Source organism: Monodelphis domestica, chromosome X (genome assembly GCF_027887165.1).
Source record: "Monodelphis domestica isolate mMonDom1 chromosome X, mMonDom1.pri, whole genome shotgun sequence".
NCBI classification, from domain to species: domain Eukaryota; kingdom Metazoa; phylum Chordata; class Mammalia; order Didelphimorphia; family Didelphidae; genus Monodelphis; species Monodelphis domestica.
Window position 1 is genome coordinate 30,201,545 of NC_077235.1, and position 24,282 is coordinate 30,225,826.

Genomic DNA, 24,282 nt, shown 5'->3' on the forward strand with positions numbered 1-24,282 from the left:
AAACAAAGTAGAAACCGAAATGCCCACCGATAAGGAAGGAAGTAGCTAAACACATTGTGGCAGATGCATGTAATGGGATAGTACTGGGCTGTAAGAAACAACAAATGTAGAGAAGCAGTCGGCTGAGAAATATTTAAACATCTACTCTGTGCCGGGCACTATACCCAAATGGGGGAATATAAAAAAAGGCAAAAACGGTCCCTGCTCTCAGGAAGCTCAGGTTCTAAATGGGGGCAATCCAACATGCAAACAACTAGGTAGGAATATAGAGGGTAAGTTGGAGATAACCCATTGACAGAAGGCACTAGCATCAAGGGGAAATGGAAAATGTTCCTTGTAGAAGGTAGGATCAAGATCTAATGCAGAGTAAAGAACCATGAAAATGATAAACAAGGGCAGCTAGGTGACACAGTAAATAGAGTGCTAGGCTTGGATTCAGAAGGACCTGCATTCAAATATGACCTCACGTTCTAACTTTGTGGTCCCAGGCAAGCTGCTTAACTCCATTTATCTGGCTCTTGCCCTTCTATCGTAGAGATGTTACTAGGTAACAGAACAGAAGGTAGGAGTCATTTAAAAAAAGAAAGAAAAAATAAATTGCTATACAAAATAACTACAACAGTGGAAATGGGGAAAACGTGCACAAAACAAGAAAAAGTAAGGGTTGCCAAATTACAAAGAACGAGCATGACTCCAAAGAGAGATTTGAGAAGACATTGCCATCCCAATCTTTCAGAGGCGAGAAGTCCATGGTTATATCACATTGCATATATTTTTAAACCTTTTCAATGTATTGATCAGTTTATCTGATTTTATCTTTCTTTTTCTTTTTTCACTAAAAATACTAGTTGTTATATTGGTTGTCTCTCTGGGAGGGGGAAAGAGGAGGGATTCTGGGGGAAATTTTGGTGATGTTAGAAAGCTACGAGTAACAATTTACTTTTCTTTTTGAAACTGGGTCTCCCTATCTCTCCCAGGTAAAAGTATAGTAGCCCCTCATGGCCCTGATCCCGACACTGATCAGTATGAAAGCTTTGACTTGTTCTATCTGCAACCTGGGTCACTTCACTGCTCCTTAGTTAGCCTAGTGGCCCAGGGTTCTCTAGAGATCATCATCCTCATGACAGACTGAGTATGGCTATGAGATCAGACCGTGCAGTTCAGAATTCCCATATTCTGACTGATCCCTATCAGCTTTGGCTTCCTTAATATGGAGATCACAGGTGGGTACGATCATAAGTGGAAATAATTTATTAAAATAAAGAAATGGAGCCCTTCTAATAAAAAAAACCTCAAAGACTTTGAGCATAAACAGATAAGTCAATAGGAAAATCAGTAACAGCAGAAAGAAATAAAGCCTCCAGAATTTGTAAATGAGTTCAGGCAACTATGAATAAATACTGCAAAACAAAGGAATATAATCGAACTGTTGATGAGACAGAGGACCCTGTAGAATATGAGGAGAATATGAAACCACAGCATGTGGCTCCTGAATGTTTAAAAGGGAAATGAAAATTATTAGAGCACAGTTTATTTCCTGTACAGGAAAAATAATGAGCAGAATAGAAAAACTAGAATTTGAAATGGTCAACTTCCTCAAAGAAACACGAGAGAATAATATATTGGGAATTCAAAAACATGGAAGAAGAAAAGCAAAAGACAATAACATTAAAAGAAAATATGCTCACTATGCAAGTAAAACTTACTGACCCTGAAGACAAGTTACAGACAGAAAACCTAAGGCTCTTAGATCTCCCAGAAGCATACAAGATAAAAATTAACACCATAATGAAGAAAATAATAAAACTACCCAGAAATTCTAAATTAAATGAATTTTTAGAAAAGGAAATTCCAATTAAAGGAATTCATAGATCATCTACAGAAAAAACAATAAGGTTGCAAACTTCAAAGCACATAATGATTAAATGTAATAATTCAGTTCAGAAATGACAAGTTCTGCAAGCTATCAAGGCCTTAATATACAAAGAATAGGACGTTCAGAAAACAAGATTATTTTGTACCCACTAGAAAATGTAGACAGGAAATATGTTCCTAAGAGTAACAGTACTCGGGCTACAGCCTAGGATCACCTATCCTGCATATCTGAGATTAACTTTAGAAAAAAAAAAGATAAATGTTCAACAATAAAGGAGAATTTGAAACATTTTGTTCAAACACTCCAAACAATGGAAATGCAAGAGGCAAGAGCAGCAGTAAGAGCCTAAGAGTCTTTTTTCTTTCTTTCTTCTTTTAAAAACCCTTACCTTCTACCTTAGAATCAATACTGTATATTAGTTCCAAGGCAGAAGAGTGATAAAGACTAGGCAATGAGGGTTAAGTGACTTTCCCAGGGTCACACAGCTAGGAAGTGTCTGAGATCAAATTTGAACCCAGAACTCCCATTTCTATGGCTGGCTCTCAATCCAGTGAGCCACCCAGCTGCCCCAAGACTTCTTTCTAAATAGACACAAGCTGACAAGAGTGAAGGTAGAGGTAGAGGTAACAGGCTAGATAGGGGGCACTATGAACAAGACCTACCTGCAGGTCAATCACTGCTTTTTGTGTGGAACTATATGACAATATGAGAGGTACATAAAAATCGAGAAAGGGAGTAAAAGGATAAAGAGGAACACCAGGGTCAGATCAAGAGCTAACGATGAGAAGATGCCCCTTGTGGTCTCAAGAGAAGAGCCTAGAGGGGAATGGTTGAGGGGGAACTGAAAAGGGAGAGGAAAGAAAAGAGGCCTTACTTTAGAAGTGGGATGGAGTTGCACCAATAAATATTTCTACAAATAAAAAGAGATGGTCACTGAAGGGAGATAAGGACCTGACACTGATGAAGCCTGGAGGGTTTGGTGCTTGAAAACTCTACTTGTCCTATAATGGAAGGCAGGGAGGACTCCTGAGGACAACTGACACCTGGAGAAATGAGAGAACAAAAAACACAGAGATGAGATTTCCAGGCACATGTAGGGAAAAAAATCAACAGAGGAGGGTATAGATCTATGATGGGCTATAGGGGGAGGAGCAGATCTACTATAAGACAGTGGCCTCTCTTTCACCTGCAATAACTGGCACTGTTCTAGAAGTGAGGCACCATAGGGAAAGCTCTACAAGGCAGTGTAGTTACAAATGCCTGGAGGAGAGAAACTAGAATGGATACCCTGGAAACTCTGATTGCAAGATGAATCAAGAGCAAAAAAAAAAAAAGAGATCAGATAATTACAATCATAGAAGGGTCTAGAATAGATAGAGAAGATGGAAAGTGAAGAGTGAAATTTCTAAAATGGAATACAAAAAATGAAATTTTAAAGACTATGAACAGACTAATCAAAGGGAAGGAGAACAAGTGGGAAATGACTAAAAGGAAAAAAGAAAGGAAAAGATTATACAATCAGAAAAAAGGTAGGAGAGAAAAATGAACTGGTAAAAGGCAAAGGGAAAAGAGGTAGCAAACCAGAAGAGGGGATGGAGGATGAGAGGGAAAGAACCAGTGAGAACAGATTAAAAACAGATTAATGTAAAGTAACTGAGGGAACATAATATTGTGTTTACAGAAGAAGGGGGAATCATAACTTGAAAAAGAAAAACTATTTTAGAAACAGAAGGAGGAAAAATATAAACTTAGCTCTAATAACTTTAAACTGAATGGATTAAACAATCCAATAAAATGAAAAAGAGTGACAGATTGGCGAAGAAAACAAAACCCTACAATCTGTTAGCCTACAAGAAACACATTTAAAAAATAGAGACATACACAAAATAAAACTAAAGGGAAGGGAAAAAATTTACTATGCATCAAGTGAATTGGAAAAAAAAACAGGAGTTACCATTATACTATCAAACAAAGCAAAAAGAAACATTCAAAAAGTGAAAAGAGCTAAACAAGGAAACTATATTATGCCATACGCAGCCATAGACAACAAACTAATATTAGTAATAAACTTATATCCTCCAAATATGCTAGCATGCAAATTCATAAAAGAAATATTATCTGAGCTTCAAGTAGATGACAATAGTAATACAATAGTGACAGGAGACTTCAATATCCATCTATCAGTTTTGAATATGTCTAACAAAGATAAACAAAAAATATGGAACTGAACAAATTTCTGGGGAAATTGAAGTTAAAGACTTATGAAATCTTCTAAATGAGACAATAAAATATACACCTTTCTTAGCACCATGTGGAATTCACAGAAAACCTGAACATGTAATAGGGCACAAAGATACTGCAAACCAATGCGAAAAAGTTAATACTTTAGAAAACATAACATAATAAAAATAGAAATTAGTTGAGAAAGGCACAAACAAAAGATAAAGACCCAAATGTATATTTAATAATAAAATCTTAAACATGGATAGGTCAAAGAACATGTCATAGAAATAATAACTATGTGAAAGGAAATTATAATGATGGAGCGATTTTTATTTTTTTCTAAAAGAACACATTTCTTTTCCTTTATTAGAATACATGTCCATATTTTGTCCTTTTGCAATTCCTTCCAATTGATCAAATGCATTTACCTTTCTACATTTTTCTTGATTCCTGGGTTTGCATTTCAAAATTTCTACTCAGCTTTAGAGTTTTATCAGGAGTACATGGAATTCCTTGATTTCATTAAAGATCCATTTTGCACTCTATGCAATTATAGTCAGTTTTATAGCATATATCTTCTTGTGTTTTTCTTTTGATTTATAGCATATCTTTCTTTCAGATTTCACTTTTTAGTAGACGCAAAATAATCTTTTGTGAAACTGATAATGACTATTTGATATTTGTATTCTTTCTTTTGGAATAATTGCAACATGTTTTCTGTTGACTTGTAAGCAACTAAAATTGCTATGATATTCTTATAGATTTTCTATTTGGGGTTTCTTTTAGTAGGGACAAGTGGATTCCTCATAGTTTCACTCTGCCATGTAGTATTTTTTCCTTTTCTTTTTTTTTAAACCTGTACCTTCTTAGAATTGATACTTGATTCTAAGGCAGAAGAGCGGTAAGGGCTAGGCAATGGGGGTTAAATGACTTGCCCAGGGTCACACAGCTAGGAAGTGACTAAGGCCAAATTTGAACACAGGAGCTCCAGTCTCTGGGCCTGGCTCTCAATCCACTGAGCCATCCAACTGCCCCTTGCCATGTAATTTTAATAGATCAGAATAATTTTATGATTTCTTAAACTATAGTGCCAAACTATTTGGGTTTAGTAATTTGGTGATTCCTAATTTTTTCTCCTTTGCCAACTTTCTAAGTCAATTTTTAAAAATAGTACAGCCTTCACAAGTTCTCCTAGCTCTTAGAGTTATTTTTAAAATGGGAAAAATTTAAAAACAAAATAAAAATTTTAAAACCTAATATATGTGCTATAAAAAACAATAAGCAAGATGATTTCAGAAAAAGCTGGAAAGATCTGCATGAACTGATGCAGAGTGAAATCAGCAGAACCAGAACATTGTACACAATAACAGCAATACTGTACAATGATCAACTGTGAAAATTTGGCTACTCTCAGCCATGCAATGATCTGGGACAATCATGAAAGACTTCTGATGGGGAATGCTATCCACCTCCAAAGAACTTGTTAGAGTCGTTTTTCACATGTGTTTATTTATGGTTTTATTTTGGGAAAATGACCAGTATAGAAGTGTGTTTTGCATGACAATAAGAATAAATTTTTAAATTAAAAAATAATAATCTCTCAAAAAATAAAAAATCCAAAACCATTTGGCACTAGATAAAAAAAAAAGAAAAGCAGATCAGAGGAACTGACCAGATAATGAATAATCACTCAGTAACTCAGTATTCAGTAATCCTCCAAAATGTAAATAACTTGAGGAAGAACTCCCTGTTTAGCAAGAAGTGGTAAGAACACCAAAAAGCAGTTCGTATGAAATTAGGTTGAAACTAACTACTTACACCATATGTCAAGGGATGTGATTTTTTTAAAAAAGCATAAGAAAATTTCATCAGGCACCATTCATAGCTAGAGGTAGGAGAAAATTTTTTGTTGTGTTGTTTTTTTAAATAAATTTTATATTTTTAACATCCAAAAAAAGACCATACAAGTAGTAAAACCCTAAATCTCTAATAATAAATTCAACATATTTTCAACTGTCCTATTTGTCTGTGTCACCTTCTCAAATTCCTTCTGTTCTCTTGTGTGGATTTTCAAAATGTTCTGATACCCTCTTTTTTCCTAGCAGCATTATCAGTAGATATCTTCTCTCACTAACTTAGAAAAACAAACAAACAAAAAGATTCTTATAACCAGGATCAGGCAAAGCAAATGCCCCTTTGACTATGTCCAAAACTCTGTGTCATTCGATACCTTGAGTCCATGAGCTCCTCACCAAGAAGTAGCCCAGTACATCTCATTTTTGACGCACTGGAATTTTAGTGAGTCTCTGCACTGATCAGATTTACTAAGTCTCTCAAAGATTTTTTTCTTCATTATTATAGAAATTATTTTACTAATTCTGATCACTTGACCCTACCTAAAAGTTCATACAAGTCTTCTCAGGTATTGTCTCTGAGTCTATCTCTTTTTTAATAACTTACAACTGCAATAATATTGCAGTCATTCATATAATTCCATAACTTGTTCAGCCATTCTAGAGTGAGAATTCATGGCCAAACAAGGAATAGGGACAATGACAAGAGAAACCAAATAATTTTGGCTGACTGAAATTGTAAAAGCATTTAGAGAAACAAAATTTCCACTAGTCCAATAAGATAAGCAAGTAGATTAGAAATCAACAACAAGAACTTTGCATCAAATATCTTGGATAGGGGTCTAATTGCCAAGATCCATCAGAAATGAATACAAGAAGAGGGGGCAGCTGGGTAGCTCAGTGAATTGAGAGTCAGGACTAGAGATGGGAGGTCCTAGCTTCACATATGGCCTCAGACACTTCCCAGCTGTGTGACCCTGGGCAAGTCACTGAACCCCCATTGCCTAGCCCTTACCTCTCTTCTGCCTTGGAACCAAGTATTGATTCTAAGAAGGAAGGTAAGGGTTTAAAAGAAAAAGAAATGAATACAAAACCAAAAGCAATTTCTTAAAAGTAGGCCCAGAATGGTTTAGTGGCAAGATAAGGTAGGGAGGACATAACAGATCTGTGATTCCAATTCAATGCCTCTAATTTCAAATATAGTCGTATTTCTATTATCATAATAACTCATAATTCTCAAGAGCTCTATCAAAAAACTCTTATGTTATTCATACTTTACAATGCCAGAATTGGGGCTCCATGACTTACAGTCTGTAAACCTAGTAAATAGCTTCATCAGGGTTTGAATTCAAATAACCTGACTCCAAGCTTAGCATGTTTTCCATTAGACAATGCTAAAATGTTTTCTGGGATATTCTGGCCAATCCAGGACCCAGAAAGAAAAAGTCGGTCCCTTTGCTATGATCTCAAAGAATGGCATGGCTAATCAATAGCTGTTGAATCAAGGTGAGTGTTTTAACAGTTTATTGGCACCTGGATGGATAGGAACTCGGATTCTTAGTCTTTTAGTAAAATTCATTTTCAGTCACAGCTGGACATCATCTCCTTTTAACGTGTCACTTTCTAGCATTCCCAGGTTTCTCTAGTCCAAACTAGTGTGTGATGTTTTATAGGCCATCAATCACAACTTTGACCTCCCCCAGAACATTCAGAATTGGTTGCCATGCTTTGGGGACGGATGTGTCAGACACAGAAATAACAAGTCAACCATCTTATAAGTAGCCAATTTATGGAAAATGGCCCCATAATGGAGGTTGTCTGGAAACACTTACCTAGCTGCTGAGTGACTCATTACTTAGGCTCCTCAGCCTCTCCTCAGTTCCCATATTCCTTCCTCCTTCTTCTGAGAGTGGTGAGAGCTTCCAGGAATACTGTTTGATCAGCTGAAGCTACAAAAGTGAAACAGGACTGTTATTTGTTTGTTTTTAAAATAAATCACATATTTGTATTTTTTCTTACATCTTTTGTCACAAGGTATATGTGCATTATGGTGAGGAAGGTCCAGATCTGTAATTTCATCAGGCAGGATCATGGAGGCTTGGCTTGAACCCAGGTCTTAACAACTATGAGATGTCCTCTTAATCCATTGCTTCTTACCTTGCAGGTAGTAGGTACCTAATAAGTATTTGCTTAATTGAATTCAAGCATAGGATCAGAGGGGAGAGAAAGGGGTAGAGCTTTTGAGAGACTGGAGCTAAAAGATTAGAGGTCATCAAGCCCAAACTCTTCATTTTACAGAAGAAACTAAGGGTCAAAAAAGAGTCAACTTCCCTAGAAGCCAAATATATCAATACAGGATTATAGAGTCCAATAGAGTGTTTTTTCCACCATCCCACCCTGTCTATTTGGTCACCTTAAAAATCTTGCAATACAAAACTAAGCAGCACTTTAAGCCAGAGAAATGGTGTCAAGGTTCAATTAAGACAAGTGGAAGTTGAGGGTTAGTATAATATCATTTATTTCACTTGGTAAATAATATAACAAGTGACTGCTTCTGTTGGAACACTACTTCATGCTTCACCCCCTGAACCTCTCCTTTCCTCCCTATTTCCAGCTCTGGAACCATCATGAAATCAACTCTGCCATCATTTTAGGTAGAGTATATGTCTATGATACTCTCACATCCCCACTGACGATCTCTATAAACTTCCAGACCAAAGTATTTCTCCCTGGCATCATCCATTTATTAAGTGTGTTGTTTTCTCCAGTTAGACCATAAACCCCTGGGAGGGCAGGAACTGTCCTTGCTTTCCGGTATGCATCTCCAGTCCCTAAGTGCTTGGGACAAAGCAAGGCTTAATAAATGCTTTTTCTTTTGTTCATTTTTAGCACCCAACTATTCTAGAGGAACTCAGGATGAATAAATGATGTCCAATTTGGCCATTCTCTTGTGGCCTTCATTTCTCTAAGTTTGGGGTCTAGGAGAGCAAAGCCAAATTTCCAAGTCTTACCATTGTCATCCCCCACCCTTTGTCACTGGCACCAGTTTTTGCAAGTGGAAGGTTGAGAAAATAAAGAACAAAGTAGCTAAAGAGGGAGACAAAACCATTCCTTGTGACTTTTGTGACATCACCCCCTATTTGACATTGTCTAGTGGATGTTAAGGATATGGGAGGAAATGAAATGGTCACTGCCAAATATACAGAAGATGGTGGTGGTGAAAAAACACCTGCTCTTTATATATCATATGTACCTAATTATTTAAATGTTTTCTATCTCAGAAGATCCTGGGAAGCAGGGATTGTTTTTGCCCCTTTTTTGTAACCCTATAGGGTGCTTAATCTAATACATGTAACAGAGAAAGTGTTTCATGTGTCGGATGACAGGAAATCAGAAACTAATAATCATTTCTACAACCTTCTACATGTGTGCTGAGATCTCTTTTCTCAAATTTGACCAGACTTTCAATTGCCAAGAGAATGATAGTTGGTGACTGATTTCAAGTTCACTTGCTTTTAGAGGGCGTCAAAAAAATCTTAGGGCTCTTTTAAGTGTTACTGTACTTTGGGGACAATCTGTATGACCCATCAGGTGTATTCATGGCATTGTCCTATCACATTAAGCCATTGACTTTCACAATATCTATGATTAAGGTACCCCAAAATCATATTAATCAACAAGTTTGTCTTCTTTTAGACTTTCCAAGTTCTTCGTTTTTCTTCCTTTCTTTGGCTTGGCTAAAGTGAGTATCCCCTAAGTCCTAGTACAATCATAAACTTTAATAGCTTTGAAGGGCACTAAGACTTTGGGGACATCATCTATAATGACTCTCAATAAAGCTAGAGATAAAGTGGGGGGTGAGGATCGAGATCTAACAAGGTATTCATTTTTTTTAAAGGAGGAGACATTAATGGTCTGAATTCAGAACGAGTAGAAAAGGTGTGGTGGATTCAACCTCAGCCTGCCTCCACTGAGAGGGCACAACTGTGATGGCTGAGCTGGGCCCCGAGCTCTCTTTGCTGGGAAGGATGGCGTTTCTGGAAGGGTACGCCATGATTTCGGGAGCTCCGCATTCGGTCTGGGTTATGACGCCTTGTCGCATTCAAGGTAGCTAGCGAGCTGGCTTCGCCCCCTACTCCTTACACACACCCCGCCCGTCCCCCCACCCTGGGGAGCGCGAGCCCGCCAGTGCCTCGGCTGCCCCTTCCCATCAGCATCCTCTCCCCCACCCCCACCCCAGGCTGAGTGAGGGATGCGACCCCAGCCCAAGGACCGGCCAAAGCCCCTGCGGTATATAGAGAACCAGGGGGTGAGGGTGGGGGTAGGGGTAGGGGTCTAGGCTTCCTGGGCCGGGGCCGCTGGGCTCGTGGGCCGCCGGTACGCACCATACTGTCTGACTGGTGGGAGGCGGGAGAGGGGGGAGCGGGCAGGGCCCCCAATGACACGTTCACTTCCTCCATCTCCTCCATCTCCTCCGCCTCCTCCATCTCCTCCTTCTCCATCTCCTCCTCCTCCTCCACCTCCTCCTCCTCCATCTCCATCTCCATCTCCTCCTCCTCCTCCTTCTCCTCCTCCTCCTCTTCCTCTTCCTTCACCTCCTCCTCCTCCTCCTCCTCCTCCTCCTCGGTTCGCCCCAACCCGTTTTGGGGGCTCCTCTTTGCTTTCAAAGAACTCCCGTTGGGGGGGGCGGTAAAGAAGTGCTGCTGCCCCTGAGTTAGACCCCCGCCCGCGCCCCCGCCGCCGCCTGCCTCCACAGCGCCGCCAAGCGGAAGTTAAAAAACGGCGGTCCTCCTTTTGGCCCCACCCCCGCCCCTCCTCCGCCAACAAACCAGGGGCGGGGCCTATATAAAGAGAGCACCGCAGTTGCCCGTCACCGGAAGTCTAGCTGTCGAGTACCATGGAGCCGGCTAAGATGGCATCTCCCAAGAGCGGGCCAAAGGATGCTCTGGTAGGTGTGAGCGAGGCGCGCAGCTGGTAGGCTCCGCGCCCTCGGGGACAAGGGAAAAGAGGGCGAGGGTCCTCCGATTGCCAGGCCCAGCTGTGGCCGCCGTTCCCGGCGCCTCTAATGGGTCTGTCTGACCCCACACACACACCGCACCCCCTCTCGCGCTGCGGCTAGAACCCTAGCAAATTGAAGCCCTCAGGCTCCAGAGTTTATGTCGCAGAGGCCTCTCCGCTGCGCCTGCCCCACCCTCCTTCCCCTTGACTTTCTCCAAGAGCCTTTCTGGGCTCTAAATTTTCCGGCTCCCCCCCTCCCCCCGCCCAATCCCGCCGCCCCCACATAGGCTCCTTTGGCCGTCCGATTAGCTCAGGGATTGTTTTGTTAAATGTTTTACAGCCTTTTTCGCTTAGTATTACTTCTACGACCCATTGTTGCCGCCGCCCCGCCCCCCCCCCACCTCTGCAATACAGCCCACCCTTGCACCAAATCTTTTCAGTCCATTACTAATCCCCGCATTGATCAACCAGAAGATGGATATTGCCAGTGCGAGAATTTGTTTTGCTTGACTGTACGAGTTGGTGGTTGTTTTTCCCCCAAAGCTTTCTCTTTGAGGGGGCGGGGGGGGGGGGGAGGCGCTCGGGAAAGAAAGCAGATTTTTGTTGATAGAAAAAAATTAAAATGTCATTCCAAAGAATAAAAATGATCGAAGACGTATAGAAAGCAAGCACATAAAGAAGAAAATAAATGTGTGCCTCCTTCACGTCAGTCTGTCAGCAAGCATTGATTAATGGTTCGTTGTGCACTAAGTGCTTGCGAATACAAAGAAGGGGGGGGGGGACAGAACGGGCCCTTGCTGTCTAGGAGCCCCCATTCTAAAAGGGAAGAGGATATAGAAAGGATTCTGAACAGTCAGGATATATATAGTATAAAGTGGATGTAATGGCCAGAGGAAAAGCGCTAGCGTAGAGAATGATCGAGAAAGGCCTCCTGCAGAAGGTGGGATTTTAGCTGAGAATTGAAAGACGCCATGATTGGCTCGCTGTACTAAATGAGTATTCAATCTTTCAAGGTTGTTATCGTTTACATTACTGAGGTCATCCTGTAAATTGTTATCCTCTTTTTGCCTTTCTTCACCATCATTGTGCCTCTTTCCACAGCCCCTTAGGACAATTTTTACCATTTAGACCTTTTTACCATCTTTGCCAGTCTGATGGATGGGAAATAAAACTACAGTTTGGATTTGGATTTTTCTTATTAGTGATTTGGAGTATTCCATCTTATAATGGTTGATTACTTTCATTTCTCTTTTAAAATAAATTTTTATTTCTACCATTTTTATATAACCAAAATGTCTCCTAGCAACCCTTCCCTTCCTTCCTTTCTCCCTCCCTCCACTCTCCCCCTCTCTCCCTCTTCCCTCCTCCCTCTCCCTCCCTCCCTCCCTCTTCCCTCCTCTCTCCTTTCCCCACCTCCACCCAGAGAGCCATCTCATATGACAAATAATATTTTTAAAGGGAAAGAAAAGAAGAAAAATCAGCAAAATTGATCAATATCCAGAAAATTCTGGAAAATATATGCAAATATACCACACCCTTGGATCTCCCACCTCAGCAAAGCAGGGAAGAGGGGAGGATTTTCTGATTCCTGTCAGGGTTGTTGCGTGTATAAAATTAAATGTGCAAAAAACATTTTGTAAACCTTAAATGCCGTATATTCTAGTCAATAATTATTATTTACTATTGTTTGATATTATCTAGAATCTGTAACACTATAAGAACAAAGTATTTCTATAAATTATATTAATATTATGTTAATATAATATTAAAGTATTATAGTGTTGGTGATACTATTATTAATATTTTACCTCTTCTTTGGGACCATATTTGTTCCTAATAATTTTGCAACATTTATAATTTCACAATTCTTTTCATTTACATTGTTCTAATGACCCTGTATGTTTTTTGGTTCTGCTTCCTTATGCATTCAATCTTGTACATTTTTCCTTATTTCTCTGTATTAATCAAATTCCTCATTTCTTACAGCACAGTAATATTTTATGATTTTCATGTGCCAAACTTTATTGAAATATTCCCCAATCATTGGCATATACCAATTCTCTGCCACTTCAAAAGTGCTGCTATAAATATATTGGTACATATAGGGACTTTTTTCTTATTACTGACCTCTTTGGGGTATAAATTTAGAAGTGGAATCTCTGGTTCCCAGGTACAGGATAGACCTTTTAGTCAATTTACTTGAGTAATTCCAAATTGCTTTTCAAAATGGTTTTAATGATTCACAGCTCCATAATGCACTAGTGTGCTTATTGACCCCCCCCCAATGTTAACTCTTCCCATCTTTGCCAATGTGCCAGGCATGAGGTGAAACCTCAAGATTGTTTTGATTTGTATATCTCATTAGTGATTTTGAATATTCTTTCATATATTCAAAATAAAGAAGTCTTCTGTCTGCTTAGTGGATTGATTTCCAAATACTTTACACATTTTATAGTTATTCTCAATGGAATTTCCCTTTCTATTTGAAATTAATTAAATAAAATAACTCAAAGGAACATACCTTTGACCCAGAGATACTACCACTACACTTATACCCCAAGGAGGCCACTGATAAAAAGAAGTTCCTCCTATACACCAAAATATTTATAGAAGCATTTTTAGTTTAGGCAAGGAACTGAAAATAAACCACATGCCAATTCATTGGGGAATGGCTAAACAAATTGTGGTCTAAGAATGTAATGGAATATTACTGTGCCATAAGAAATGATATGATTATGAATACAGAGAAGCAGGGAAAGATATACATGAAATAATGCTGAGTTAAATAAGCAGAACTAAGAAAACAATATACAAAGTGAATACCATAGTGTAAACAGAAGGGACAATAAAAAAAAATAAAAAGATAATATTGCAAAACTACAAAAAATAAATCATGGCCCCAGAGAAGAGATAAGAAAAGACACTCTTTACCACACTTTTGCAGAAGTGGAAGGTCAGTGAATGTGGTACATTGTATAATTTTAGACTTTATCACGTTTTGCTGATGGGGGAGCAGTAGTCTCTAAAATGTTTCTATCATATGACATGTCTTTTTGGGAGGGATACAGAGGGGAATTTTTTGGTGATATAAAAAAGGCGTTAATTTTTTAAAAAACTCAATTTGACAGGGTTTATTTGGGGAGTTATGGCTTTTTAAGTAAAAGGAGAATCACTGAAAGCCAAGATGCTCTCATGTGAGTCACTGAACTCCAACTACTACAGGTAGAGAGAGCAGCAGAAGGACCAGAGAAGACAGCAGTCACAGAGGAAGAGGAACCCGAGAAGAGAACTGCAGGGTAGGGTGAAAATCTGCCCAGTCTGGAGTTCAAACAGGTAGAAGTCAGCTAAGGGAAGGCTTCCTTCCCCTGTCAGAGAGAACTGATTTCATTGACCAAGAGTACCAGTGTCACCTAGACTTTGAGAAGTGACCCTTTTCTTGAGGGCTTGTTACTCTTTGCTGCCACCTCTGGCTCGAGGAGGAAAAGCGGGGGGGGGGGGGGGGGGGGGGAGCTGTGCCTGCTGCCCTTTGCACAGGTGAGCTGGCTTATTTATTAAAGAGTGAAACTGAACTATTTTGCTATGAGCTCCATTCTGGTTATACAGCATAACATCCAATTGGATGTTAGAGAGCCAATTTGACGACCTTGGCAGTTCTTTGTCATAAAGAGAACTGCTATTAATATTAAGCACTAAAATTCTGGAAATCCTTTTAAGGTTAGGTGATGGGTTAACTGAGAGTTTATAAAGGCTGTTTCTAAGTAGAGAAGAGAAAAAGATTTCCCTGGTCTTTGGTGTAAAAAGACCAAACAGTTCCTGCGTGGGCCAGTGACACTGAAACAAGTACACGTGTTTTCTGCCCATTCTTCACCATAGCTACTGAGTGCATTTTTATGAGTCCCATATGGGTTTACATATGTATTGTGGATTTATTTTTATGTATTTGACTTGATGGTATTGTAATATTTATTTTGTCTAATTGAACATTTTTATATTCTAAAGAGAAAAAGATTGTATTTCTTATCCAGAGCTGCAAGATTCATGGCCCGATTCTCTTCTAATGATATGATCTTGAATGCTAAGATCATGTATCCATGTAGAACTTATTGTGGAATATGGCATAAGATACTGATCTAACTCTTGATTTCTGCCAGACTGCATTCTTAAGGTTTCTCATAAGTTTTTATGAAATAGGGAGTTCTTTCCTGAGTCATGTTTTCTAGTTTATTGAAACATTGGGTTATTGGTTTCCATTTATAAATTCTCTATTTTTAAAAAATCCCAAATAGTTTTGATGACTTCTGCTTTTATCTTATATTGGCATGGCCTAGCCATGAACATTGTGAATTTTCCTTTAGCTATTTAAGTTGTTGCCATTTGGGTTTGGTTAAATCTGTTGATTTCTGTAGCTTGCACTAATGCAGCTTAATTATTAGTATCTTTACTGATTCCCTAGGATTTTCTAAGAAAACTAGCAAATATAGTTTTGTCTCCTTTTTACTTACATATATGATCTGCTTTCTCTTTGAATTTTTAATGGTATTTTTATTAACATTCATTTAGAATTTATTGTGGAATATGGCATAAGATGTTGGTCTAAACCTAGTTTCTGCCATACTGCTTTACAGCTTTCTAAGGAGTTTTTAATCAAAAAAGTTCTTTCCTAATTTGTTTTCCAGCTAATACTAGTTATTCGATTCAATGGTTTCTGATTCTCCCTTGTTTGTTCCATTGATCTGTCTCTTATTTTTTCAGCCAATACTAGATGGTTTTGATGACTGCTGCTTTATCATTTAAGATCTGAAAGTTCTATTTCCCCCTTTGTCCTTACCTCTTATTTTTCTTATTCTAAAATCTTTTGTCTCCAAATGAATTTTATACTTGATTGAATTCTATAATATATCCATTTGGTGGTATAGCATTAAAAATGTAAATTAACTTTGGTGTTGTGGTTCTTGTTATGTTGGTATTATCCAACCGTGAATACTGAATGTTCCTTTAGCTTCTCGCTTGTTTCTTTAAGCAGCACTTTATAATTGAATCTTTACAAATATTTAGGGTGCTTTGGTAGATTTCTTCCTAAGTATTTTATGCATTTTGTAGTTATTTTCAGTGGGATTTATTGCCTTTTGGACTTTGTTATTATAGAACAATGATTTTTTTTTTGTGAATTTCTTTTGTAGTCTACAATTTTGCTGACGCTATTGTCTTAACTGGTATTTTTCCTGATTCCTTAGGATTGTCTAAGTAAATCAGATCCATGTCATCAACTAATAGGGATAGTTTTATCCCCTCTTTCCCTATCTTTATGCCTTAAATTTCTTTCTTTTGTCTTATTGCTGTTAGCATTTCTAGAATCACTATCACATAATAGTGGGGAGAGCTGGCATCCTTGCTTTAGTCCTTTATTTACTGAGAAAGCTTCTACTTGCATTTTTTCTTTTGAAAACTGCCTGGCCATATCCTTTGCTCATTTATTTTGGAAGAATGCCAGCCTCATTTCTCCATCCCCCAAATGACAAATTGCTATAGCCACTCCTCCAGAAGCAAACTTCCTGGGAGAAAAAATTCACACACAGGCTAAGTAAATGTTCAAGCTCTTATTTCACACCCACCTTTTAACTAAAAAATTTAGATGCAGAAATTCGGTGAGGTGGTTAAAGGAAACTAGTGACTTTCAGAGTGCATATAGGGGAAAAGGATGGGAGTTCATTTGGAAGTCTTTAAGAATTGGAAACACTAGATATTCAGAAAAGGAAGACACGTCTGAAATCTAGACATACATAAAGGGAACAACTTGCTCTCCGGGTGACGGTACTTGTGACCTTGGACTGCTTTTAGCCAAACTTTTAGAGTTCAGTTTTGAGGCTGTATGTTTTGGTGAGGATAGCTTACTACTTTATTTAAACCCACAGGTGATGGCACAAATCCTGAAGGATATGGGAATTACAGATTATGAGCCAAAAGTAATCAATCAGATGCTGGAGTTTGCCTTCCGTGAGTGACCCATAAACCAAAATTTCTCTAATTCAGTCAAGTAATTTTATACTAATTAATGTCTTCTATAATTCTGATAGAATTGTATTTTCTACATCAGCCACATAAAACTAATCTTAAAAAGTATACAAAATGGGCTGAACTCAGAGAGGGCAGTTATTTTTATTGTGGTAAGTATTTAAATGAATAGTATAAGGCAAACTTTCTCTCTCTCTCTCCATATACATACATACATACACACATTATATATATATATATATTTAAGAGCCATAAGATCTCAAATTAATTCTTAAAAATAAGAGATATTATTGTAACATAACCCAAATAAGATGAAGCCTTTCTCATATGTCTAAGAGGAAATTGTCTCCATTCTTAAAGGATATGTAACAACAATTTTGGATGATGCAAAAATTTATTCAAGCCATGCTAAGAAAGCCACTGTTGATGCAGATGATGTGCGATTGGCAATCCAGTGTCGATCTGATCAGTCTTTTACTTCCCCTCCCCCAAGAGATGTGAGTAATTTTCATTTAAACATCTGATGTTTTATCTGGGGGGAAGAGGGGGAGAGAGAGAGAACACAGCACTAACTAGGGTTTATTTTTCTCAGTTTCTGTTAGATATTGCAAGACAAAAAAATCAAACCCCTTTACCACTGATTAAGCCATATTCAGGACTTAGACTCCCACCCGACAGATACTGTTTAACAGCACCAAACTACAGGCTTAAGCCTTTACCAAAAAAGGTGAGTGTTTTGTGATTCTTTTTAAAAAAGAAAATAAGTTTTTTCCTTATCCCATAGTAAAAAAATTGACTAGACAGTAGCTAAAATAACTTATTAGTACTGAAAAGTCTAGTCAGCTATTCTTTTGAAATGAGGCAATGTGATATAAGAGATAGTGAGCTAGCCTCAAAATCAGAACTTTGTTTTGAAGCTGTGGGTTCCAGTCCCACCTCTGACCCACCCTGACTGTGTGACCCTAAACAAGACACTTATTCTTTCAGAACTCTCTAGTAAGTCAGAAAAGAGATGCCTACTTTCTTCCCTCCAAAATTCCCTAGACTAATGAAAGCACAAGTCCGAGTCCTATTGAAGTATATTAAGATGTGTAACATCAGAAGCTGGGCCTGCCTTATGCTGTCACCATGATTAGAGCTGAAAGAAAGCTTGCTAAGCTTTCTTTAAATCATGCTAAACATGCTTTAAATCATGAGGCCCATGGAGGGGAAGTACTCACCTAAGATGACATAGCTAACTAGTGAATAGCAAAGATGGGATTTGATCCCTCCTCTTCCAATTCCAGGAAGGGGTCCACTACCAGCACCCCGGCTACCCTCCCTGCCTGAAAGGCCATCACTGAAGATGTCTTTCAGTGAAGGTTTTCACTGATGCAAATACAATCATTGGAAGTGGAATCAATTAAATTCCACAAAGATACACTGGGTGCTTATCAATAAACATTTATTAAGCACCAGGCACTATGCTGAGGTTGGGAATACCAAAAGAGGCAAACACAAACTCTACCCTCAAGGAGCTTGCAATCTAATGGGAGACAAAATGCAAACAAATATATACTGCATGGGTGCAAGACACTAGGAATAAAGAGAGAGAAATGATATATAACATGTACATAGATAAGTCAATACCACATCATTTGAGGGAGGAATACTAACACCTAAAGGGATCATGGAACTCTTCCCTTAGGAGATGATGCCTGCAATGAGCCTTGAAGTGAGAGTGCATCTGGGGATAGGGGATGGTTTGGGCACATTCAGAAGCATCAGGTAGAATGCGGAATTCAGGGGAAACACTAGTAATTGAGTTTGGCTGGAACCTGTAGTTCCTGAGATGGTCAGGGCTGTATATTAGGAAGATTATTTTAGCGGCTGTATAGAGAATGGATGGGAGATGAGAGAAAAATGGAAACAGGAGGCCAATTAAGATAATATTGCAATAATCCAGGCAAGTGATGCAGGCAATTGGAGTAGAAAGATGAAGAAGTAGAATCAACAAGACTTAGACCAACTTTGGTATATGGAGGGAGAGGAAAGAGTAATAAGAATGAATATGCAGTTATGAACCTGGGTGACTGCGAGGTTGTGGAAACTTGGTGTAGGTCTATGGATCAAGATGATCAGTTCCATTTTGGATGTATTGAGTTTGAGATACTAAGGATGCTGCTCAATTTGAGGGGCCCATGGATTTAATCATCTATGCAGTTGACTTGAAAATCTATGTGTCTAGGGGGCAGCTCGGTGGCTCAGTGGATTAAGAGCCAGGCCTAGAGACAGGAGGTCTTGGGTTCAAATATGACCTCCTAGCTGTTTGACCCTGGGCAAGTCACTTGACCCCCATTGCCTAGCCCTTACCACTGTTCTTCCTTGGAGCCAATACACAGTATTGACTCCAAGATGGAAGGTGAGGGTTTTTAAAAAAAGAAAATCTATGTATCTAGCTGCATCACCAAATGTCTGATGTCTATTGGACATCAACTATATGACCTTGAGAAATCTCAAACTCAACTTGTCTAAAACAGAATTCATTGTCTTTTCTCCCAGACACCATCCTACCAGTCTCAGGTTTGTAATCTTGGCATTATCCTCATCTCCTTGCTCTCCCTCGCCCTACATACTGAGTCAATGACCAGATCTGGCCATTTCTATCTTTACATCTCTCAACTAGGACTCACCTAGTCCTTTTCTCCACTCACACAGCTTCCACTTTGGTTTAAGTGTTCATCACTTCTCACCTAGATTATCGCAGCAACAGTCATGGTTAATTGGCCTCCTAATATCGTCTCTCACTTCTTCAAACCATTCTACACACCACTGCCAAAATAATTTTCTGTAGGCTCAGATCTGACCACATGAGTCCTCTAGCCCTACACAGTTAAATTTGGCCCTCATGAAAGTCCTACACAATCTGGCCCCTCACCTTGGTACTCTCATTAGACATATTCCTCACACCTCTTATTCTGCAAGCCAGCTTTCTGTTCATCACAGGTGATGCTCCATCTCTCATCTCCACGCCTTCGCACTGCCTATCCCACTTGCCTGGAATGCACTCCCTCCTTATCTCTGCCTCAGAATCTCTCTTCCTTTAAGATTGAGCTCAAGCACCATCTCCATGAAGGCTTTCCTGATCCCCTTGCTAGTGTCTTCCCTCCCAATCTACCTTGTATATATTTGTACTTGCTCCCTTCATATTTGTGCTATGTAGATTTTTATATATGTGCTTGTCTCCCCCATTGTTCCTCATGAGTAGGGATTGATTAATTCTTTGTTCTTGTATCCCCAGCACTTCGCATAGTGCCTGTGTAGGCATGTGGTAGGCTTAATAAATTGCTAATTGATATGCTAGATAAGCAGTAGTCAATGTAGAAGTGAAAAGTTTGAAAGTTTAGTTCTGGATATAGTTTTAAAGTCATTTTCAAGGCTATTTGAATCCATAGGAACAAATAAGATCATCCAGAGAATAGACAGGGTCCAGAGTAGAGTCTTGTAGGAGGCCCACAATTAGGGGCAGGAAGCAGAAAAGGAGACTGAGAAGAAATGGTCACATACGTAGGAGGAATGCCGGAAGAGAAAAGCATCACCGAAGCCATGAGAAGAAAGAATACTAAAGGGGGTAAGAGTAAATAGCATGAGGATGTGGACTGAGAAAAGGACAGCATCCTATTAAAAGACCAAAGAGAGTAACTTTAGTAGAGTGGTGACATTGGAAAGCCACTTAGGGCAACCAATGCTAGTCTGCTCTGGGAGCATAGGAGGAGCTTAATGGTATAGCAGGGGCAGATGAAGCTTTTTCTTTTGAGGATAAGAAACCTGAACATGCTTGTAGATAGGAGGAAGGAGTCAGTAAATAGAAAGGGAGCAAAGCCAAGAGGGGGGAGCGCATGTAGATTGCCACGGGTTTTTTCTCATGTGCTATTTCTGTCTTTCTCTAACAGGTAGGATGCAAGGTCATCTCAAAGAGGATGCATGGGGGGCATTGGTGGTGATGGGGGCTTGAGAAAACTAAAACAGGCATAGCATGAGAGTCAAGAAGAAAAATAGACTGAGATTAGATCAGAGGATGTTGTAATGGATCAAGTGCTAGTTACCAAGTATAAATAGTAACTTTAAAATGTTCCGGATATATGGGACAGCTTGAGTTAAAATGCCAGAAAAAATATTAAAACAGGAACATTAAAAGAGAAAGGGAGGAAACATAATTTTGTTATAAATTTTTGTCATAACGTTGGGTTTGTGGGTTATTTGTAAAGAAAACATTCTTTGTAAATTCAAGGGTTTTAAAACCATCAACAGTCCAGATGGATTTAAGATATCAAAATCAGAATTAAGAATTGGGACTTTTCTTTTTTTTCTAGGGGCCTGCTCCACCTGGAAGGATAACCGTTCCTCGCCTGAGTGTTGGTGCTGTTAGCAGCAGACCCAGCACTCCTACTTTGGGTAAGCTTTTCTTGCTGGTAGGTTTCTAGTACAAAGGATTGAAGTTTTGAGAGTACTGGGGGGAAATATTCTTAATGCCTGGATTTTGGTTTTAGTCCAAGGTGATTCAAAAGTCTCCGTGTGCTTATATTTTCTCACCTTTAGTAAGATAGCAATATTGGCGGGGACCTCAGTTGTCCTTAATTATTACTTAGAACTAAAAGGCTTTCTATAACCCCCAGCCCAGCAAAAGGGAGCCTAGATGGACTTCTTTACATCTTGCACCCACTGCCACTAGTTCTGCCCACTGGGGCCAAGCAGAAAAAATCTGATCCAAATCCTTCTTGCATATATAAAGAGCACTGAAGTCTCCTTCAGATACCCTGAGCTATTAGAGCTCTCATGCTTCCTCCAAGCTCCACACTCCAGCACCTTCCTTCAGCCTCTCCTCCAATGAGCACATTGAGTTCGTCTACTGATTTACTTTATATTCTCAACTCCATGATCCTTTTCCCAAATTTCTTATTCCTTGTGCTTTGAAGACAATCATAAGTTAAGAAACGAGAAATTGCTTTAGATATTGGTCCTAAGTCATCTGACTAACATTACAGGCAACCCACCTGCCCAGCCAGTTGCTGCTCCAAATAAAGCTGGTGCCCCTGCGTCAGGGCCACCACCAAATCAAAGGTTTGCTGTGCAGATGCCACCCTCCCAATCTGCTGTTGCCAAACCAGGTAACGAAACGGGTGCCAAGCCAGGTAATGAATCTTTTTTTCAATTATTCTTTCAGTTATTCATGTAAATTTGTAATCGTGTAAATCTGTTTACCAAATAATAGCAGCAAGATGTCTAATATGTCCTGTGCTTGTTCTGAAATCCTCAGGTGTCTCAAAGGTACAAAGCTTTTAAGAAAATGGCTATGATTTGGTTATGTGTACCTGAACTCCAGACCTCCTCAAAAATAATTTTGCTAACCTCAAAAAAAGGATCTACACACATTTCATCTCATACAAGATTCTTAAAAAATTAAATGCTTCTTACCAAGTTGAATTATTATACTAGGGAGTGCTTCACTGTTTAAAGGAACCCAAGGGTATCCAATGTAAAGGAAATAATCACACACACACACACACCCCAATGGTGTTTTGTAGGTTAGAGATTTCATATAGAAGTGCTACAGATGTGTAGTCTGATCCCAGATGTGCCCGACAGCAACAAGGCAAAGCTTCTCTTTCTCCTTACCTTGATTCACTATATCAACTCTCCACCATCATCTGTTCCACACCTTGTCATCACTCCTCCACCTTCTTCACAGCACTCCTTCTTTTAGCTGAGGATCTCACCTCATACTTCACCAAAAATGTTGAGGCTGTTTCGCATGAGCTCCCTGCATACCTTCTCTCATCTCACATAATGAAGGCTTCTGTCCCCACTTTCTTCACTGCAGTTTTCACCAAGGCCAATCCTTCTACATACAACTGCAATCCCACCCCTCCGAACTCCCAAGACATTGCTAATCCCTATCTACCGACTTTATCCCTATTGCCAAAAACCATGCCCAAGTCTCCTTCATTCTTAAACAACTAAAGTGAAAAAGAAAAAGGCAGGCTATTTGTACCTTGGAATTCCATCCTGTATGCATTTAACTGTTCTGGGTGTTTTGTTTTTCTTTTACAGCTGCTCCAGCAGCTCCTGCTGTTCAGAATGTTATGATTAACCCTTCTCTGATGGGGCAAAAAAACATCCTCATCACTACTAACGTGGTATCCCAGAATACCCCGGTTGAGTCACCAAATGCATTGAAAAGAAAACATGAAGATGACGATGATTATGATAACTTGTAAACGGCTTCATCGGACAGCCTCAGTGCATTTCTAAAGTAGATAAATGTAATCATGTTAATTCGTAGGAAAAAAAAAACAAATCAGTGTCTAATGTAGTTGTAAAACTTTTTTCTCCTCTTTAAGATTGTTAAACTTTAGTAGGATCTTAAGTAGTTTTCATTAGAACTTGCATGCAAAAAGAATAATTATAACTCAATGTTATTCATAATTATGGTGGAAGATGGAAGGAAGGTCTATTACGTATCGAATCATTTATGAAGCTAAAGCTGTATGGAGTCAATCCTAAATAAAGTTTCATTCTCTTGACATTTCAACCATGCGTCCATTTTGGGAAAAAGCCTTGGTCACTCATCCTTATTTATATATGCTATTTCTGTGGATAAGTAATAAATAAAGCTGCTCCCACACATCCCCTACTCAGTCTCTCCCCTGAATTCCTAGGCTCCACTTTTAGGCCTTCACTAACTTTTGTATTAAATTGTGGAGGCCAAAATCTAGTCCCATCACTATTCTCCATACATATTCTCCCCAACAAGAAGACTCTCAAGTCCAAATCTCTGTCCCCGTTCCTTTTGGAGGTGGATTTAAATTTAAATTCTATTCCACTTCCCATCTATTCCAAACTTTCACATTATCCCAAGAAATTGTGATCTTAGCTCACATGTTCAGGAAGCACTAAATTTCTCATTTCAAAAGTGAGGATCTACACACATTTCATCTCATACAAGATTCTTAAAAAATTAAATGCTTCTTACCAAGTTGAATTATTATACTAGGGAGTGCTTCACTGTTTAAAGGAACCCAAGGGTATCCAATGTAAAGGAAATAATCACACACACACACACACACACACACACTCCATAAACTTTAAAGACATTATCAGACAAGAACTGGGGACTGACAAGTGTGGGATACCTATAATCCTTTTAGCCTTCTCTACAAGGTAGATTATTTACCCACCTGGCAACAGTCTACTCCAAATCCTATTAGTGATACTGTCAAATGGAATGAAGTCAAATTATTAAAACACAAGTACATTCTCTTGCCTCTTCCTTATCACCAA

At 39.0% G+C, this 24,282-nt stretch overlaps 2 protein-coding genes across 2 annotated transcripts in view; one reads left to right on the forward strand and one right to left on the reverse strand.

Annotated features, from left to right (window-relative positions):
• LOC130456098 (proline-, glutamic acid- and leucine-rich protein 1-like) overlaps positions 1–10,717 on the reverse strand; it is a 25,753-nt gene extending 15,036 nt beyond the window's left edge. Inside the window, exons 1-2 of the mRNA XM_056808853.1 lie at positions 10,338–10,717; positions 7,785–7,901 (exon numbers count right to left, since the gene is read on the reverse strand). Coding sequence (XP_056664831.1) covers positions 7,785–7,901; positions 10,338–10,499 — 279 coding nt within the window. The 5' untranslated portion in view covers positions 10,500–10,717. The remainder of the gene's footprint in view (positions 1–7,784; positions 7,902–10,337) is intronic.
• On the forward strand, positions 9,881–23,533 carry TAF9B (TATA-box binding protein associated factor 9b). The gene is made up of 8 exons (XM_056808852.1): positions 9,881–10,059; positions 10,622–10,900; positions 16,863–16,944; positions 17,323–17,459; positions 17,555–17,689; positions 21,315–21,396; positions 21,987–22,133; positions 23,053–23,533. Exons 2-8 carry the CDS (start codon positions 10,850–10,852, stop codon positions 23,217–23,219), a joined length of 801 nt encoding a protein of 266 aa, XP_056664830.1. The 5' UTR covers positions 9,881–10,059; positions 10,622–10,849; the 3' UTR covers positions 23,220–23,533.
• The last annotated feature ends 749 nt before the right edge of the window (positions 23,534–24,282 follow it).

Bases quoted from the DNA above. Each gene is read 5' to 3' on its own strand.
- TAF9B (XM_056808852.1), top strand. From the start codon at position 10,850: ATGGAGCCGGCTAAGATGGCATCTCCCAAGAGCGGGCCAAAGGATGCT. The intron at 10,901-16,862 runs GTAGGTGTGAGC...TTAAACCCACAG, and splicing joins GCGGGCCAAAGGATGCTCTG to GTGATGGCACAAATCCTGAA. The intron at 17,690-21,314 runs GTGAGTGTTTTG...TTTTTTTTCTAG, and splicing joins TTAAGCCTTTACCAAAAAAG to GGGCCTGCTCCACCTGGAAG.